This window comes from Apium graveolens, chromosome 4 (genome assembly GCF_009905375.1).
Source record: "Apium graveolens cultivar Ventura chromosome 4, ASM990537v1, whole genome shotgun sequence".
Lineage (NCBI taxonomy): Eukaryota > Viridiplantae > Streptophyta > Magnoliopsida > Apiales > Apiaceae > Apium > Apium graveolens.
Window position 1 is genome coordinate 98,509,095 of NC_133650.1, and position 21,028 is coordinate 98,530,122.

Consider the following 21,028-nt stretch of genomic DNA (forward strand, 5'->3'; position numbering starts at 1 on the left):
TGTGCAAGGTGACATAGGCATGACAAAAAAGGAAGGAGATGTGGTGACTTTTTAACCACACAAAATCAAGGGCAACTAGGTAATTTACTAAATCAAACACAAAAACAAGCCAACCAAGCCAAGCAAAATCATTTTTCATCAAAATCAAAAAGCAACCAAGGCATGGTTCATCTTTGCTCTCGGCTTTTTACTATTCAAAAGAGCAAGAAATTCAAAACTCAAGATCCAAGCCTCCTAAATTGGTGAGTTAATTCCCTAATCATCTTCATGCTTAGTTAGGGCTATATCATGAGTTTAAGCCATCAATTCCTTCTCAATCTTCTTCATTTAATCAAGGAAGAAGACAATGAATAGTGTTTTCAAGTTTTTAACTTGAAGTTTTTCTTGTTTTCCTTGAAGATCCAAGCATTCCTAAGACTTCTCAAAGCTTCTTAAGGCTTCCTAGCTCCTCCCACCACTTCAAGGAAGGTATACCATCTCCAAACCCTAGATTCCTATATATTATAAGATGATTTTGATTAGTAGGATGATATTGTAGCTTGTTGTTGTGATTTAGAGTTTGGGATTTGGAATGGTAGTGAAATGGAATGGTAAATGTTGTGGTTTTGATTTAAAAGAACTTAAGTATGATTAAAGTTAAGTTTAGGCATAAGTATGAATGATTAAATTGAATTGGTTGGGATTGTTATGATGTGATAAGGATGGATGTTGGTTGTATGTTGGATTTGAGGTTGAATCGGGTTGTGATTGTGGGTTGATTGTGAGATGATTTGGAGTTGTTTAAAATTGGGTAATCGCGTAAACATAGCCGTCGTAACGTCCGATTTTCCTTGGACTGTTTTTGTGCATAGCATTAGGACCCGAGAACCCCCTGCTAGATTATGACCACTGCCATGTTTAGATAGCTCATGTTACGAGCTTCGTTTTGATATGTAGTTCGTTCGATTCCGATGCACGGTTTAGGAGAAACGACCGTTTCAAGTAACGGCGTTTCGCGAACGAAACTTTTCCCCTCGCCTTACTTTGAAACATAGGTTAAAGACCAATAAGGGTTAATTAATGTATGAAACATTTATGGTAAGTGTGTTAGGCAGTTGGTAAGACACTCACGAAGAAATCGCTTTAAAACTCATAAAGGTTAAATTATTAAAAATGGTGGAGCCGAGGGTACCCGAGTGACTTAAGCGAATCAGTGAGCGCAAAACAAGCGTTAGAGTCTAAGTTAGTTAAAGTATAGATTTACAAGTGATTTTGGTTTAATTCCAACTTACTTGTTGTTTATAGGTTACCAGACTCGTCCCGAGCCTTTTATCACCCCAAGTCGCTCAGGCAAGTTTTCTACCAGTTATAACTGTTGTTGTGATGTATATATGTATATGCATTATCTTGCGATAGATGCATGTTGGTTATTTAGCAAATTCTTGCGATATATTGTAGCATGTGATATGGTATATATGCATGCCTGTTTCATATTCTTGAAATATATATCTGTTGGTTCAGTTGGTAATACCTATGCTAGAGGATAGCGGTATCTTGCATATACCCTTAGTATAGGGACCCAAAGGTGAAAATATTTTCTAAAACCGGGAGTCGAGGATCCCGAGTAGATTTTGTATATATATGGATATGGATATATATATATATATATATATATATTATTTATATATATATACATATATATGGTCATAGTTTTCAAAACTATTAATCGAATAAGGTTTATTCGATAACTTTAAACTTTATTTATTATTGAATATTATTTCGAATATTATTCGAAGGCGTATGACTCCTTTTATTATTTATTGAATATTATTTGAATATTCATTCGAGGGCTTATGACTCTTTTATATTATTTATTGAATATTATTTGAATATTCATTTGAGGATGTATGACTCCTTTATTTTATTTAATAAATATTATTTATAATATTCATTCGAGGTATTATGACTCAGCTTATTTTATTTTTGAATATTATTTGAATATTCATTTGAGGATCTATGACTCCGATTATTTGCTGAGATATATTCTTTATTTTATTAAAGAATAAGGTGTAAATAATCAAACTTATTTTTGATTATTCAAATAAAGATAATACTTTCATATAAGTATATCTTTGGTTATTTAATACTCGTTTCAAGTATAAATTTTAATACTTCTACTTCAATTATTTTTATAAAGATTATTCTTTATGGGAATATTATTTAATTAATAATATTCAGATATTTTCTAATATTCTGGGGACTGATTTACTTCATTAAATCAGCTTTACTCCAAACACTCTTTAAAGTGTTTTCGAGTCTTCAAAATGATTTTTAAAAGTCAGAGCGGATCCCAAAACTCATTTTTATATTTAAGATCTTCCTTTTTTTAAGGGGATTTAAATACTCGCTCAAAACCTGGGGAATCCGGCTCTGTGGTGTATTTTATATTCGCAATGAGGTTGCAGTTTTGGTAAATGAATTGATTACTTGCCCAATGTTCGGGAAGTAAGCCCATCTAATTGAGTCGGCATAAGCGACAGGCCGGGGTACGGTCTATTATTGTGTAAGTGGCTGGGTGGCAGTCCATCAACGCGTGAGGGGCCGGGGTACGGTCGAGCGCGAGGTCCTAATGCGGCCAGGGTGATGACCGGTGAGGAATTCATCCATCTACAGTAGAAAAGGTTACTTATTGGTATCTTTGCCTGATCAGCGAGATATCGGGTTTATGCCAAAATTCTTTTCCTTTCCAAAATTCATTGGATGTTTCAAACTCTGTTCATACTTTATATAACAGAGGTTCCAGGAAATGTTTAAGAGATATATATATGTGGATATATACATATCGGGACTAAATAAAGTATCTCATAACTTTATTTCATTCAATAATATTTCAAAGATTGAATCTATTCAAATCTTGTCTTGTAGTCTCATCTATGTGATGAACTTTTGAAACTGGTTATAACTTGAACGGTGATAGTTCAAGTAGTATTGGGAAAGATATAAGTATATTGGGGTATTTGGTAACCTCATCTTTTAAACTTATATCTAATTAATAATTGTCTTATGAATGACAAAGATTTTCAGAAAAACGTTGAGACAAGGTTAGATATATGAGATCACCTTGCAACGATATTTTTTTTATATATACAGTTATACACTGGGACTTTGTGTATATTATGCATGGAAGAGGACTTCCAATATTTTGAAAAGTATATATGTATATATACTGAATATTTTGCGACTTCATCGCATTAAGATATCAAACTTGGTTCATTTCTTTTGACCAAGACTTTCATGAGTATTATGAGTAGGCTCATATATTGTAAATCATTATACATATTATTTTGGTGGGCTTGCTGCTCACCCTTGCTTTATTTCTTCATCACACAACAACAGTTAGGAAAGATGGCCAGACTCCAGCAGACCCAGCACAAGCGCGTGGGAAGCGTCCCGCGTCTTCCCGATGATGTTGTAGCTGCTATAGCTGCAGAGGTAGATCCATTGTAGTTCAGACCATCTACTTTTGAGAATCAAATTATGTATAATTATAACTTGTGGCAGATAATGGCAATTAACTGTAAATTTATCAAGTAATCATTTTGGGTTGTAATAACTTTTAAATGGTGGATTCAAAGACTTGTACTTATTTCAATTTCATCTCTGAGACTATAACGGGTTGTGGTGTGTGTTAGTATGGGGTCACAACATGAGGTTATTTATTATTAATTAAGTGAAGTGATATTGTGGAAAGAAAGACCGTGACAACCCGGATCCCCGACCCCGGATCTGGGGGTGTTACATCAGACAACCAGGCATCTACATTGCCATCCTCTTCAGCGTCATATACTATCTTCTCCTTTTGTTGTTCAACCTCTTCATTGAAGCATAACAGTATAGCTTGATAGTCCTGGTTCTCCATGTCTGAAGTGAGCAATTGCTGAGAGAGATTGGCCAAGCCTGGGATTTGATCTACCAACATGTCATCAACTGTAGAAGGCTGAGCTTCTATATCTTGTAGCCATTGTGCCATGACATGTGGTTGGATGGATTGAGATGTGGATGGCTGTTGAGAAATGACTAGATTACCACATGTGACTGAAGTCACAGTTTAACTCACAGACAAATCTGTGGTTTTGACAGTTTGTTGTTCACCACATGTAGTGGGAACCTCCATTGGAATTGGAGAGGATTTGACTGGGTTACTATCATGTACACCAGCCTCAAACCTTTGTGCACCTTGCAGAGAACTGTCACATAAATGTGATGAACTTGCCTCTCCCATAACAGGGTCATTGGTAATTGTACTCTTAGCTTCAACTCCCAAGGCAATTTCAGCTAGGGTTTCGAGGGGAGTTGTTCCTTCTAGAGGAACCTCCAATTGAATTGGAGAGGATTTAGATAGCTCTCCCTTAAGAGTACTGCCCTCAAACCTATTCATCTGTGAAGATGATTGTGCACATGAAGGTGCAAGAGTGACCATGGGGTCTTCAGTAAAAACTGATGAAACCCCCATGTTTTTGATGGTTTCATCAAGGTCTACCCCAGCTAGTAGCCTCTCATCATCTAGATGTTGGTTCTGGGTGGTGATCACAGTTTCATGAACCATGTCACTTGAGTGTTGGTGCACTTGAGAGTCAGATTCAAGTGCTCTATATGATGAAGAAATTTGAGAGATTAGAGAAGTTTGTTCAGTTGTGAGTGTTGGCAGCTCCCCCTGAATGGATGAGGGAGCTTCAAATGATGTGCCCTCAATGTGTGTGCCATTCTTATTTCTTCTACAATACACTCTAGGTGCAGGTTGTGCTGACTCAGTACATGATGCATTGGGGTGAATGCTCTTTTCAATAGATACACCCTGTTGAGAGGATGCATCTAGTAACTTTTTACTCCCCATTTGTTCAACTGTGCCCTTTTGGGAGGACACAAAGGTGTTTTGAGTGGTCAACTCAGGTATCTTACTCTTCTTTAGTCTCTTGACTAAGGGTGACTCTGGTTCAGTTTGAACTGTTTCACTCTCATTTATAATAGCAAGGGTTGGTTCCTTTCTCTTCTTTTTACTCACTTCAGTCTTTTGAGAGACTAAAGTGGTTGGTTTGCTAACATCTAATGGTTTAGAAGAAGGGGCTGCAGCTTTGGAAGGTCCCTGTTGGTGTGCCTGTGTTTGTACTTCCACAGGCTCGGGAACCATAGCTGAACTAGCAAATTGAGGAGCCCTCATGTCTGGCATAGGGTAAGAATAAGTCCTGAATCTCTCCAACATAAATGGAGTGATTCTAAGACTTAAACTCACCTTATTCTTTGTAGTAAGTGAGCCAAATATTATTTTGGATACTTGCTTACATTTGCCAATTCTACTACTATCAATACCAGCTAATAAATGTATGCCATTTACTTTATGAGCTAAAGTAGACATAATAAACCTTGGCAAAAAGATTTCTTTACCTATATTCTTCAAAGGCATAGTAAGCCTGGTAGCCAGCTCCTCCAGAATTAGAGCCCCAACATTCGGATGCCTGTTGTGAGCTATTGAGAACACCAGCTTCTGCACCACACTTGAGATGTTGTCAAAGCCAGTTTTTCTGCAGGTGAAAGCCCTCACTATAGAATCAAACACAAAGGACCATTCCTTCCTAAGGTTTGTCCTGTTCAGGCTTGCCAAGTTAATTGAGCCACTATAGTTGACGAAGTCCATGAATTCACTCAGCTCATCTCCAGTTGGCATCTCTCCATAGTTCTCAGTTGGCAATCCCAGGGATGTATTCACATCAGCAGCTGGAAACTCAATTTCTTGGCCTCCAATTGTGCAGGTGACCACCATAGAAGTGACATTCTCTAGAACAATTATCCTAGTTATAGCTGATGTCCAAAATTAATGAAGAACATCCAAATACAGCACATGACTTGTAGTTAAAGCACCTGCAATATAGGATTCAGAAAGAAACTTCACAAACCCTTGAAACTATCAGGGGCTTGGATAGCATCAAGAAAAGTAATAAAGTTGGTTCCCTTCTCTGGAATGATTGCTCTAACAATGTTTTGTGCCATTTTAGTATTTAAAAGTAGTGGGTAAGAAAAAGTTTTGAGAAAGGAGCAAAAACGAGAGAGAAATCGCCTTTTGTCTGAAAGCTAGGTCACTTGAGATCTCGAAAAAGTGTAAGTACAGTGTATGTATCGAGAAGTCTGGGTATTTATAGAAAAAGTAAAAGACTTATCGAGAAGTCAAATTAACGTTTGATATTAAACTTATCGAGAAGTAATTTTGAATTTGAAAAAGGTACATTCGATAAGTCATTTTATTAATTCTTTTCGAGAACTAAGAAATGGTTTATCGAGAACTCTGATAAATGCCCAGTTTGTCCGAAAATGGACTAAAAATGATTCTAATTTATTTGAATTGAATCAAATTGAAATCAGAATAAATTTTCCAAAAGTATTTGTCTAAAATAATTCATTGAATTAAATTATTTTAGTTCTGAGTTATTGATAAGTCTCAAAATATCATTGTCGAGAATTCTGTGAATTAACACTATTAGAGAACTCTACACGGTCTTATCGATAAGTCATAATAGAGCTTATCGATAAGTCATTCGAGAAGTCTGTGAATAGACTTATCGAGGACTCACTCGAGAACTCTAGAATGACTTGTCGATAAGTCATTTTGACTTATCGAGAACTCAGTTCTCTATACCTTTGAGTACTGTTATTCTGCCTTGTGTTAATTTTACACATTTAAGATGTAAATTAACAACTAAGCAGTTTACTTAGAATTTAAAATATTCTAAGTTAATTTATGAGTTTAAAAAAAAAAATATACAGAGATTTTAAAATATTTATAATTCATATTTCAGTTAATTTCCAATTAAATCAAACTAGGTTGATTTATTAGAAATTAATCTGCTGCAACACATTAGCTGAGTTCTTGCCTTAGGATGAAGAATTGAGCATTCCAATTTCACTCACAAGTCTAGTGAAGGTTGCTTCATCCAAAGGTTTAGTAAAAATGTCAGCTAATTATTTCTCTGTTGGAACAAAAATGAGCTCAATGGTACCATTTGCAGCATGTTCCCTGATAAAATGGTACCTAACATCAATGTGCTTTGTTCTAGAATGATTAACTGGATTAGCTACTATAGATATGGCACTAGTATTGTCACACATAATAGGAATTTTGTGTAACACTAGACCATAGTCCATTAGCTGATTTCTAATCCAAATCACCTGAGCACAACAACTTCCAGCAACTATATATTCAGCCTCAGCTGTGGAAGTTGACACATATTGTTGTTTCTTACTATACCAGGATACAAGTCTTTGACCAAGAAATTGACAGCTTCCACTAGTACTTTTCCTATCAACCCTGCATCCAGCAAAATCTGTATATGTGTATCCAACAGCTTCAACCATAATCCCAAGTTAGGAGTTCCCTTTAAGTATCTGAAAATCCTTTTTACAGCCATCAAATGTGATTCCTTTGGATTGGCTTGAAACCTAGCACATAGACAAGTGGCAAACATGATGTCTGGTCTACTAACAGTCAAATAAAGCAATGATCCAATCATCCCTCTGTAGCTTGAAATATCCACACTCTTGCCTTTCTTGTCTTCATCCAACTTGGTTGCAGTAGACATTGGTGTAGATGCAGGTGAGCTATCCATCATACCAAATTTCTTCAATAAGTCATTCACATATTTGGTTTGGCTGATGAAAATACCATCAAATCTTTGACTAACTTGAAGGCCAAGGAAGTAACTCAATTCTCCCATCATGCTCATTTTATACTCACTCTGCATTAGCCTAGAGAATCTTTGACAAAGCTTTTCATTTGTAGATCCAAAGATGATATCATCCACATAGATTTGAACTAGGATCATATCTTCACCATGCTTCTTGTAGAAGAGAGCCTTATCAATAGTACCTTTGGTAAAACCATGTTTGAGTAGAAATTCTAATAGTGTGTCATACCAGGCTCTAGGTGCCTGTTTCAATCCATATAGAGCCTTGAGTAATTTGTAAACAAAGTTAGGAAATTCTGGATCTTCAAAGCCAGGTGGCTGTTGCGCATAAACTTCTTCTTCTAGTTCATCATTAAGAAAAGCACTCTTGACATCCATTTGATACACCTTGAAATTTGAGTGTGCAGCAAATGCCAGAAAAATTCTTATTGCTTCTAGTCTTGCAATAGGAGCAAAAGTCTCATTATAGTCAATTCCCTCTTCTTGTGAGTAGCCTTTAGCAACCAGCCTTGCTTTGTTTCTAGTAACAATTCCATTTTCATCCATTTTGTTCCTGTACACCCATTTAGTTCCAATTATGCTTCTGTTCTTTGGTGCAGGGACTAATTTCCAAACTTTGTTCCTCTCAAAATAATTCAGCTCCTCCTGCATAGCATATATCCAATCAGGATCCACTAGGGCTTCTTCAGTTTTCTTGGGCTCTACTTGAGATAGAAAACATGCATGTAGGCATTCATTAGCAGTTGTACTTCTAGTTCTCACACCAGCTCAGGGATCACCAATAATAGCTTCTATTGTATGACTCCTATCCCACTTTCTAGTGTGTGTCTGTTGACTAGTGCCTTCATCATTTTCTTCAGTATTACCATGACTGTCATTTCCATTCTCTCCTTCTCCCCCTGAGTTTGTGCCATCAAATTCAGGTGTCTAAAGAGAGCTTTCATTCCCATGATTTTGTTCAGAGGTCTCTTCATTTGTCATTTATTGTGCCACAACTTCATCTTCCTCATCAGAATCACTATCAATGGTTAGATTCTCAAATGCAAGGGCTCCAGCATCATTTACATCAAAGCATTCCAAGCCTGGACACTTGTCATCATCAAAAGTCATATATGTGCTTTCCATAATTTTCTTTTGATCAATCACATAAACTTTGTAGGTTGTTCTTTCCAATGAATATCCCAGAAAAATTGTTTCAAAAACTTTAGAGTCAAATTTTCCCACATATTCAGAGTTGTCTTTTAGAATATAACACTTGCTTCCAAACACATGTAAATGCTTCACTGTAGGCTTCTTGTTAGACATGATTGAGTAAGGCGATTTTCCATGAGCTTTGTTGATGAGATATCTGTTTTGAGTGTAGCATGCAGTATTAACAGCCTCTTCCCAAAAACTAGTTGGCAACTGAGCATCTTGTAGTAAGGTTCTAGCAGCTTCAACCAATGTTCTATTTTCCTCTCAACTACTCCATTCTGTTGAGGTGTTCTAGCTGTTGAAAATTCTTGAACAATGCCTTTGTTTTTGCAGAATTCACTTAATGTTGAGTTTCTGAATTCTGTTCCATTATCACTCCTCAATCTTTTCACACTAACTTTTCCTTCAGCTTGCTTCTCAATTTTCTTGATGTGCTCAATTATAATGTTTGGAGTTTTATCTTTAGAGTACATGAACTCAACCCAAGTGTATCTTGAAAAATCATCAACCATGACAAGGGCATATTTGTTCCTTGAAATGGACAAGACATTCACTGGCCCAAACAAGTCCATGTGAATAAGTTGCAGAGGTGCACTTATAGAATTCACAGATTTTGACTTGTGACTTGATCTTTTTATTTTTCCTTTCTGACAAGCTTCACAAACTTCCAGTTGAGCAAATTCCAGACTGGGCATGTCTCTCATAAGCTCCTTCTTGACTAAGGTGTTGATTGCTTTGAAATTCAAGTGAGATAGCTTCTTATGCCACAATTTGCTTTGCTCTTCTGATGCCTTGGTGTAGAAATAACACACTCCATCCTTATTTACTGAGTCTAAGTCTGCAACAAACAAGCTTCCCTTTCTTACTCCTTTAAGAGCAATTTCACCAGTCTTTTTGCTAATAAAAGCACAATCTTCTTTGTTGAAAACAACTTGAAAACCTCTGTCTGCAAATTGACTAACACTTAGAAGATTTACTTCTAATCCAGCAACTAGTGCTATATCTTCAATGAGAATATTTCCAGAAACAATCTTGCCATATCCCATTGTGAATCCTTTGCTGTTGTCTCCAAAGGTCACCAAAGAGCCAACCATCTCCTCAAATTGTGGTAGCAGGGCCTTATCACCTGTCATATGCCTGGAACATCCACTATCAATGATCCATATGACCTTCTTTCCTTTTCCCTGCACATAATGAGGATTAAGTGTGTTTAGCTACCCAAGCTGTGTTGGGCACTTTCTTCTTGTTAACTGATTTTGCAGAAGTAGAATGAGAAATTTCAGATAAAATTGAATTCATAGACTGATGAGCATTTTCCCTTTCAAATATAGAACCAACTTTTGATTCTATGAGATCAATTCTCAATTTGTGGCAACTCTTCATCACTTTCATGTTGCAGGGAATGCAGTCAAACTTGTCACAGAATGAATAGGGACCATTAGCCTTAGCTTCATTGTACTTGCATACTCCTTCAGGTGGATTGCTAACAATCTTTTTACAAAGGTGAGTTAGGTGATTAATTGATCCACAATTCTCACACCTCTTTCTAGGAGCATCTGCAATATAAGCAAAATTATTGCTTTTATTTATCCCAATCTTTCCATTTTTATTCTTCTTTTTCTTTTTGACCTCTTCAGCTTTAATCTCCTTCACAGACTCCTTAGTTTCTTGATTGGCTTTTAGTGTTTCAACAGAGATGGAAGACTGAGTTGTCTCATCATTTTTCTTTTCCTTGTCCTCATAAGCTATATCCTGTTTGATGATCAACTCTTCTTCACTGAAGTTCACCTTACATGCCTTGAACAAAGGTGATTCAAATTTCTTCAAAATAATTGGAACATTCTCAGTTTCAGTTGATTTTCCTTTGTCACTGATAGACTTCTTTTTGTTGTTCAAACCCTCATAATCAAGACCAATGGCAATGTTTGCACATGGCTTGTTCTTTTCATGATATTGACCAATCAACTCAGAAGCATTTTTGAAGGATTTCAGCTTCACTTCATTCTTCTCCAGCCTTTCTCTCAATACTGCTTCAATTTCACTTGCACACTTTAATTTGTTCTTTAAGTATGCATTTTCTTGCTTAGCAGCATCAAGCTCAACCAGCAACAAATCAGTCTCTTGCTTTTCACTCTCAAGTTTTTCATTGATCTTTTTCAATCTGCTAACTTCCTCATTTGCAGCAACCATGCTTGTATGAATGTGGAACATTTTTGTGCTCATCATTTCAACAGTTTCCTTATATTGACTCACATTTAAATCAATTGTGGTAAGAGTTGGTACCTGTGATTTAGATGATGAAGAATCTCCTTGCTTCAAGGCCATGAGTGCATAGTTTCCAACTTCTTCATCATCATCATTATCTGAATCATTCCAGCTTTCGCCCTCAGCAATATAAGCTTTCCCTTGTTGCTTCTTTAGAAGAGCATCATACTTTGCTTCCAATTCAAGATAGGCTTTGTCTTTCTTTGCCTTCTTTGGTTTTCTACATTCTGTAGCAAAATGGCCCAACTCATCACAGTTAAAGCACCTTATGTTTGATCTATCAACAGATCCAGTTTTGTAGCCAGTTTTGCTATCAGGAGTGTACTTCCCTTTTCCTTTCCAGCTGCTATCTTTGTTGAAGGACTGTCCTTTGCTCTTGAAAAATCTTGGTTTCTTCACTCTAATGTTAGAGAATTTTCTAGCCAAGTAAGCCATTGATTTGTCTAGCTCATCAAGCTCATCAAGAGTGTATAACTCATCTTCTTCATCCGATTCCAGTATGACTTGCTCTTTAGTGTCATTGACTCTTTTCTCACTTGTAGAAATTTCTGGAGTTTGGGATCTTTGCTCATCATTAGAGGTCTGGCCATCATTCACAATCAGTGCACTTGAGCCATCCATTACATATCCTTGACCATCCCTTAATGATTTCTTTTGAATTATTTTAAGTTCATAAGTTTTCAGAACCCCATAGAGCACTTTCAGTGTGATTCTACTCAAATCCCTTCCTTCTCTGATTGCAGAGATCTTTTGTTCCAAATGACCAGGGAGAGTAAGCAAGAACTTCAAATTCACTTCTTCAACATCATAAAATTTATCATGAAGCTGCAAGTCATTTATCAGCTTATTAAACCTTTCAAACACATCAGTAATACCTTCCTTTGGTTTAGCCATAAAACCCTCATACTAAGAAATCAACATCCTTCTTTGATTTGACCTAACCTCCTCAGTTCCTTCACAGAGTATCTCAATCTTTTCCCAGATCTGTTTAGCAGTGTCACAGTTGACAATGTTATTATACATTACATTGTCAAGTGACTCAATTAGTATCAGTTGCAAAGCACCGTCTATGGAAACTTTTTCTATTTCAGTTTCAGTATACTCAGAGGCATCTTTGGGAGCATAATGAGCTGGAATAACCATGTCTCCATCTGTGGTTTCCTCAACTCTAACCATAGGAGTGAAGGGCCCATTCTTGAGGATCTGAATGTAAAGGTGATTGACCATTCTTATAAACATCAGCATTTTCTTTTTCCATAAAAGTGTAGTTGGCCTTATCAAAGAGAGGAATCTTGATACTACTGATTTTCTGTGTATTCATTTTCCCAAGATCTAATCTGTTTACTTTCAGATTTTGCTCTGATACCACTTGTTAGATATGAATACAACACAGAGCGGGGGTGAATGTGTTTTGGCTTACATGTTTACTTTTTGATCGACTTTGGGTTTATCAGTTGGTTGTTATCAATGATTTTGTAGAATATATGTTAAACATAAATAACAATGCAAATATGTAAAACAAAGATCTTCAAAACTCACTTAATTTTATATTAAAAATCAAGCAGTGTTTTGCTACAAAATTTCTAAGTTCTTGGTTTAGAACTTAGCTTCTTTCTTGAGAGAGAATACAATTTCTAATTTATTCAGTCCTTTTTTTAAACAAAGGACCTCAGTTAACTTTATATGATAGTTAACTTTGGTTTACACAGTGAACAATAAGAAGTGCTAATCACTTTTCTAACATGTCACTAATCACTTCTATTTAAAGGAAAAGTGAGATTTGCATATCTAGATTAACATATCTTCATCCACTGTGTATTGGTTGATCCTCCTTTGTCTGTTAATCTTCACCACTAATCTTACACATCTCTCAAGCTGCTTTTTGTAGACTTGTCAATCCAGCTGTGTGAACTGTTTGTTGATTTGCAACCTTGGATATTGAACTGTTTTGCAATTCTGTACTTAGAGAAATTTACTTCACTTCGAGATCTCCAATTAAGCTGTAGAGAACTCGATATCTCGATAGGCATGTTGGCTTGTTGATATCTCTGAAACTTCATTGTTGACTTGACTTATCGACAACTCTGAGTTCTCTAGGGAATTTTGGTTTATCGATAACTCAGGGTTCTCTAATGGACTTTGGCTTATCGATAACTCAGAGTTCTCTAATGAATGTATACTTGCCGATATCTCTGAGTTCTCGAATGGGTATCTGACTTATCGATATAGCATTTCCCGAGTTCTCGATAGACAATTCCTGAGTTCTCGATAGGTCTTTCTGAGTTTTCGAATGACTTCTCTATAACACTAATTTTGTGACTTGTAGAGATCTTGACTTAGAATGTTTTTCACCAAACATAATTATTCAACTCCAAGCTTCTTCATAATTCTTCTGAGGCATGACCTTCTTGATCTTCTTCCAGATAGAATTCTTAGGCTTGACACTGTTTAGGGAAAAATGCTCCGGTCTGCTCCATTTACATTTTACAGACATAAAGTGTTACAAGTATAAATTTCAGATTAAGTTTATAATACAACTAATCTTAGGGTTGTCAATATGACTTAGTCTTGTTATGATACAGGCATGTCTTGCACAACAATACCAATTTATGTTCATGTTTTGTTCAATAGAAATTGGTAAGGTTGTAATGCTTGACCTTTTTTCGTTTTGCTATCAGTTGTCCAACCACTCTAAGCAAATTTGATTACTAATCTTTATTATGATATACTATCAGATCAAGAGTACATGTAAGCTGAAAAGGTTATGCAGACAATTCTTTTATTAGAAAATGCTTTCTAACAAGGACCGACAAAGTGTGCGATTTAAAAAATTTTGTTTGATAAATATATAAGTTTGGTGTAACACTGATCATTGAACTCGTATATATTATAGGGTAAATTGCTTAATACCAAATGATCTCCATTAAATCAATCTTGTCACGTAACATATATTTTATTATTTTTTCAATATAAGTAAATTTAAGCGACACAGATGGTGAAGACTACAACAATTCACATCATGCATATATTTTAAAAGAGTTGAGGAAGAGGAAGAAAGAAGAAAGTGAAAATTTCCACCACCAGAATCCATTTTATATCAATAAGTGTTTGAATTTTTTGGTTACTATTTCATTACATCGATTATGTTAAACGTGTATACAATTAGTTTGCACAAGTCTGACAGATGAAACCAGAGGAATTTTATTACGTTTTAGGTCCTCAGAGTAAATACGGTTGTGCTTGTGAGTCAGTCTGTCTCTATTAAGTGAGAGAAAGCTCGTAAAATATATGCATATATCGATGTGTATAGCTGTAATACATTGCAGATATTTAAGTGCATATCATGCGTATAACTGATAATATTTGTTGCTAAACATTTCTAATTAAGAATAGAAACTTACAAATTTTGATAATCAGCTTTGAGTCAGGCAGTGAAACTCAAACGTATGGTGTTTCTTTTCATATATGTATAGTGTTAATTATGTTCTTTACACATGTTCCATATCAAGTCTATCTTTCTTGTTTGCTTATTCCTCATTACAGTATTATGGATTTTTGAGTTATTTTAATTTTGAGTTGGAGCTTTGATGAAACAACAAACCTTCGACCAGTGGCGGATGTGTAAGTGTTCAAGGTATGTCATTTGACATACCATTATTTTTTTTCAATTTTTTTAATATTGCAACTCAGCTGTGGTGTCAAATATAAGTGGACAATTGGGCTTTGTCTTTGAATTGGTGGGCTTTCCCTTTAAGTACGTGTGCATCATTTTAAAATTATAAATGCGTTTATATTATTTAATATATCAGTTCCTCCCCCTAAACACTTGAACACTGAAATATCCTCCCTTCTGAAACGCCATCCCCACTCTGCCAAAAATACAATCCTTCATATCCATTTTTACACCATAAACACCCAAATTTTTAATACTAATTCATTCTCTAGTACCTTCACAGGTACCATATTTTATTAGAATCATCAAAAATTGCAATTTGATAAATAAAAAGCATCGCCTACAAGGTGTTTGTTGAAATGGAGTAATGAGTTTTTTTTTGAAAATATCTTATTTCTTCTAGTATTCAGTGTTTGCTTCAATATTAACGCAATGAAAAGGTCAAGTGCGCGAGATATCTCAAGTTATTTTAACCAAGAAACTGAATGCGGAAAATGTTTCTCAAGTTCAAACAAGTGAACCGACAGTTAACATCCCTTCCTCGCCGGCAACTCATCCAAGCCAACAAGATTCTTCTCCATCAGTCACATTACCTTCACAGGAGCTTGATATTGTAAATTATCCACAAGACCCAGGAAAGAGAAAAAAGTTGATTAATTTTCATCCGAGTGAGAAGGATTTAGTAAGGCGAACGTACATACAAAAGGGACCTTGTCAACCAAAAGATTATGTATTTCCTCAAATATTATTCGAGAAAAATCTTCGATGGTTCTGTGTTAAATGGTTTGAGACTTGGAGGCCTTGGCTTGAATATAGTGTCTTTAAAGATGCAGCCTTTTGTTTCATTTGTTATTTATTCAAATTTGAAAATACAGCTGGTGCTAATGCTTTTGTTGGTGAAGGTTTTAAGTGCTGGAACAAATTAGGGACAATCAGGGATCATGTAGGCAAACATATGAGTTCACATAATAATGCAGTGGTCGCAATGGAATTGTTCAAAAAACAAAAGGGAAGTATTGCTAGTGCTTTATCAAAGCAAATAGAGGAGGCTGTGAGTGCTTATGATAAGCGATTGGAGGCATCAATTACTTTCATTCATTGGCTTTTATTATAGGGGCTGCCATTTCGGGGACACGATAAATCTGAAAACTCAATAAATAGAGGTAATTTCATTTTATTGTTGACTCTTCTTTTGGAACATGATCCTGAATATTTTAAAATTGTTTTGAAAATGACCCCGGGTAATTGTCAGCTTACTTCTCCGATAGTTCAAAAAGATATCATTAATGCTTCTGCAAAAGAGACAACTAAGGCAATACTTGAGGAGCTAAATGGTGGATTTTTTTACTATTATTGCTGATGAATCAGCTGACATTTCTGATAAGGAACAAATGGCTCTTTTCCTGAGATATGTAAATAAAAAAGGAGAAGTATGTGAACAATGTATCGGTGATGTGCACATTTTTAATACTACTTCATTGACTTTTTTAGCAGCTATTGAGTCATTGCTCATGGAGTACTCGTTGACTTTCTCTCAAGTTTGTGTTCAAGGTTATGATGGGGCGAGTAATATGCAATGTGCAATCAATGGTCTTAAAACTTTAGTACTAAATGAATGTCCTCAAGCATACTTTGTACACTGCTTTGCACATCAGCTTCAATTGACACAAGTTGTTATTGCTATGAAGAATTCAGATTATAGTTGGTTATTTGTTGATGTACTTACACCTCTCTTAAATTTTGTTGGAGGTTCATCAAAAAGAAAAAAAATTCTCTGAGAAAAACAAGATGCCCGAGTTGTTGAAGCATTGTCAATAGGTGAACTTGAAACATGAAGTGGTCTAAATCAGGAACGTGGTTTAGGTAAACCATGTGATACTCGTTGGGGTTCTCATTTTAAAACAATATTGAATGTGCTTGATTTATATCCCACAATACTTGAGTCACTTGATGCTATTGCAGAAGTTTCTGATGCAACTGACTCCAACAAGGCACAATCTATCACCAACTTATTGATGTCATTTGATTTTGTGTTTGTTGCACACTTGATGGTTGCTATAATTGGGATAACAAATGAGCTGAATTTGGCACTACAGAAGCATGATCAAGACATTGTAAATGCTATGACTATGGATGACATAACTAAGGCTAGTTTACAGGAGATGCGAGATGAAGGATGGAATTTTCATATGGACAAAGTCACTTCATTTCTGGTTAAATATGGAGTTGAAATTTCAAATATGGAAGCAAATTACGTTGTCCCTGGAAGACTAATGTATAGAGGTAAGCGCCCGCAAAAAACAAATTTTCATCATTTTCGAGTTGATGTTTTTAAAGTGTCATTGATTAGCAGTTGTAAGAACTTGAAAATCGGTTTTCGGAGGTTAGTAAGGAATTATTAATATATATGTCTTACTTTAGTCCTGTAAATCGATTTGCTACTTTTGATCAAAGTAAATTGACCAGACTTGCTGGATTTTATCCAAATGAGTTTTCAATTACTGAATTATATTCTTCAAGCATTCTCTTGAAAATTTTATTGTTTCTATTAGAGAAGATGATAAGTTTTGGGATTTAAAAAATCTTGTTGAGCTTTCGGTAAAACTTGCGGAGACTGGAAAGTCCATGACTCATGAAAGTGTGTACTTTCTTTTAAATATAGTGTTGACTCATCATGTTGCAACTATAAGTGTTGAGAGAGTATTTTCCGGAATTACACAAGTAAAAGGCTAAATTACACAATAGTATGGGAGATCAAATATTGAACGATTGCTTGATTACTTATCAAGAGAGAGATTTGTTTTGGAATGTTAAGATGGTGATATTATAGATAGGTAACAAAATATGAAAATTCGTCGAAAACAATTGTAGGTTTGTAATAACTTTCAGTACTTTTTATTATTAATATACGAACCAGTTTTTTTAACGTTTATGTCTTATATATTTGACACACTAGAGGTGAAATCCTGTATCCGCCACTGCCTTCGACAATAATGACGATACGGATTATGAGCGGGAGTTAGCTCTATGAATGCCAAGATGAGTGTATCTTCTAGATTCACATTTATGCATTTGTTTTATCATGATGCATTATGTTGTATATGGAAGCTTGTATTTTTTGCTCAATCGGCTGAAATTCAAATCAGATAAACTAAATCAACATTAAACTTGATAATGCAAAATTTGAAGAATTGATTAATGCATAGATCATATACTCATTCATCACAAAAAATAATTATGTATCAAAAGTTTACTACATGTATTAGTGTTTATACCCTAGAGAAAACACTATCATATTTTTGTTTATGACCTTTGGATTATTATTGTTTATGTTCTATCAATTGTTCTCTTTATAATTTATTATTTCTTAATTTACTTCAATATAAATATTAGATTAATAAATGTCCTTGGAATATGATATGAATTATATCTCTAAGTACGTGATGTATAAATAAGATTATGAGAATAGTATCGATATTCCTAAATATTTTTAGTCGAGTATTATTATTAAGGGGCAATATTAATGTATTAAGACTAGTGTGTTTGTTGACTGATGATCACATCTCACTGATAATAGGTATAGTGATACTAAACTCGAAAATACAGGCACATGTAAATGTACATGGTGCTGGATAGACCCAATGCGATATTCTACATGTCTGTTGTGTCATAAGTAATTCTTACCATGATAATGATGTAATGGTCCTTGTTGCGCAATACATGCCTCTACATAACAAGACCAAGTTACTATGACAACCCTAAGATTTAGTTGTATGATAATCACATTGTATTTTATAATTGTATTTCTTAAGTCTGTAAAAAGGTTAAGGAGATTGGACTGGGAGATTTTTTTATGAACAACCATCAAGCTAAGGAATGAACTCTAGAAGATGATCAAGTCCAATCATGCCTAAGAGAGATGTGTAGAAGCTTAGGATTGATTAATGTTATTTGTGGAGAAATATTCTAAGTCACATATTGATAAGTCACATATCGACAAGTCACATATTAAGAAGTGTAATGGAGTCATGTCGAGAAGTCGACTATGCTTGTAGAGAAGTCAGAATAACTTATAGAGAAGTCACTCTACTTGTAGAGATATCATTATACTTATAGAGAAGTGTAGAGATACCATTATACTTGTAGAGAAGTCACTCTACTTGTAAAGATGTCATTATACTAGTAGAAAAGTCATTATACTTGTAGAGATGTCATTCTACTTGTAGAGAAGTCCAAAGCATGTAAAGAAATGGAGATGTCGACAAGTCATTACTGCATGTAGAGAAGTGGAGATGTCGACAAGTCAAAATTGTCGGTAGTGAAGTGGAGATGTCGACAAGTCAAAACTGCATGTAGAGAAATAGAGATGTGAACAAGTCAAACTGCATGTAGAGAAGTGGAGATGTCGATAAGTCAAAAATGCATGTAGAGAAGTGGAGATCTCGACAAGTCAAATCTGTATATAGAAAACTGCATATATCGATAACTCATTCCACATATCGATATGAGACATCTCTGCATACTATGGAAGATCTCGATAATAACTCAAAGTTACAAAATACAACTAACTTGAAGATTCAAGATTATTAATCAACAAACTATTTTATCACTTAAATGGAAAGACTATAAATGAAGGTTGAAGAGTGCAAGATCAAGGGCTAAGATAAATTGGGCAAAGGAGGATCATAGACTTGAAAGATTACATGCATATATGCTGCACTTAAAATGGAAACAAACAAATAGACTTTAGAAAATGTGTTAGTCCATTTTAGTGTAATATTTGTCAGATGTGCATGTTGATCTATAAAACATGTCATAGATCCTTTGTTTAGATGTAACAAAAACATATCTAGAAATCTCGTATTCTCTCAAGAGAAATCGCTGAGTTCTTATTATTTAAAAACACAGATTTGTAGCACAATAAATTTGATTTAAATATAAATCAAGTGAGGTTTGATAGTTACCTGTTCTTTTACATTAAATTATTTATCACTACAAATTTATCTAGCTGTTTAAGTTCAAAAGCCAAAACACAATCTGATTTTTAAGATAGTCTAATCAAGAAAATCAAGAAAACACATTCACCCCATGTGTTGCACTTCATACATGACAATCCTTTAACTTGAAATCATTATATTTCTATACGATGATTAATATAATCTGATTACATTAAAAGTTGCCTTTGACCGGGTAATGATAATATTGGACTTCAAGTTTATTATAAATCGTATGAAAAATATGAATGATCTAGAAATAATTTAACCCTCCTAGTTTTGGAGTGATATTATCGGCATCTTGTGTGAGCTAGACTATAAAATGTGTGACGTCGCGCTTAAAATTTGATTTGAAATGATAGTCTACTCATTGATCAAGAAAACCTAGATTAAATCATGAAGAGGATGACACATAACATGTCTCGAGTTTAATCTATAATATATGATTACATGAATTATATAACATTATACATTATTCACAAAAGGTTTAATCGATCACCGATTTAATGATTATTACTTGGGTAGCAATCATGTATTACTAGATGCCGCTCATTGTTTATAAATTTAATATGAGATATCTAAATTATTTCCAACGTAATAATGACCTATAGGGTCACGCAAAGAAAGCTAAGAGAAATATTTATTTTAAATTCGGATTTGAATTAAATAGAAAATTTGAATTATTTATTATTAATTAATTTGGACTTAATTAATAGAATAAATGAAATTCAAATTTACAATTATTAAAATGAAAATTCAGTTGCTTGATGATTAAGTAAGACTTAGTTTGATAACAACTAGGAATTTCAGATTTTTAATAACTTTAATTTAGATTATAGTTATAATTCGTTTTTATCTCTCTCATATATAATCTCTTCTTGGATGATTAAGTGGGCTACGTTTTTATTATAAAAAATATACAAAACCCTAACAGCTATAGAGGGAGACAAAAGAAGAAGAAGAACGAGTTCAGATTTTCGAAGCTAGTACACGCCTCCTCCACTAAAGTTTTCGTGTGGATACATATAAGGCATAGATCGCTCGACGGGATACACGGTGATCGATTAAAACAAGGACCTCTATTAGATAACCATAATCGTAAAACTTCGTAAGGTAAACATCTTATTCACGAATTAAATATCAATTTTTGCATGGATCATGCGGTGTGTTTCATTTTTTCTATTTTTACA

At 34.7% G+C, this 21,028-nt stretch overlaps 1 protein-coding gene across 1 annotated transcript in view; it reads left to right on the forward strand.

The window, feature by feature from the left end:
• The first annotated feature begins 16,175 nt into the window (after positions 1–16,175).
• The window catches only part of LOC141718775 (uncharacterized), a 33,334-nt gene continuing 28,481 nt past the window's right edge, over positions 16,176–21,028 (forward strand). The window contains exons 1-3 of the mRNA XM_074521160.1: positions 16,176–16,562; positions 16,695–17,227; positions 17,397–17,544. Coding sequence (XP_074377261.1) covers positions 16,176–16,562; positions 16,695–17,227; positions 17,397–17,544 — 1,068 coding nt within the window. The remainder of the gene's footprint in view (positions 16,563–16,694; positions 17,228–17,396; positions 17,545–21,028) is intronic.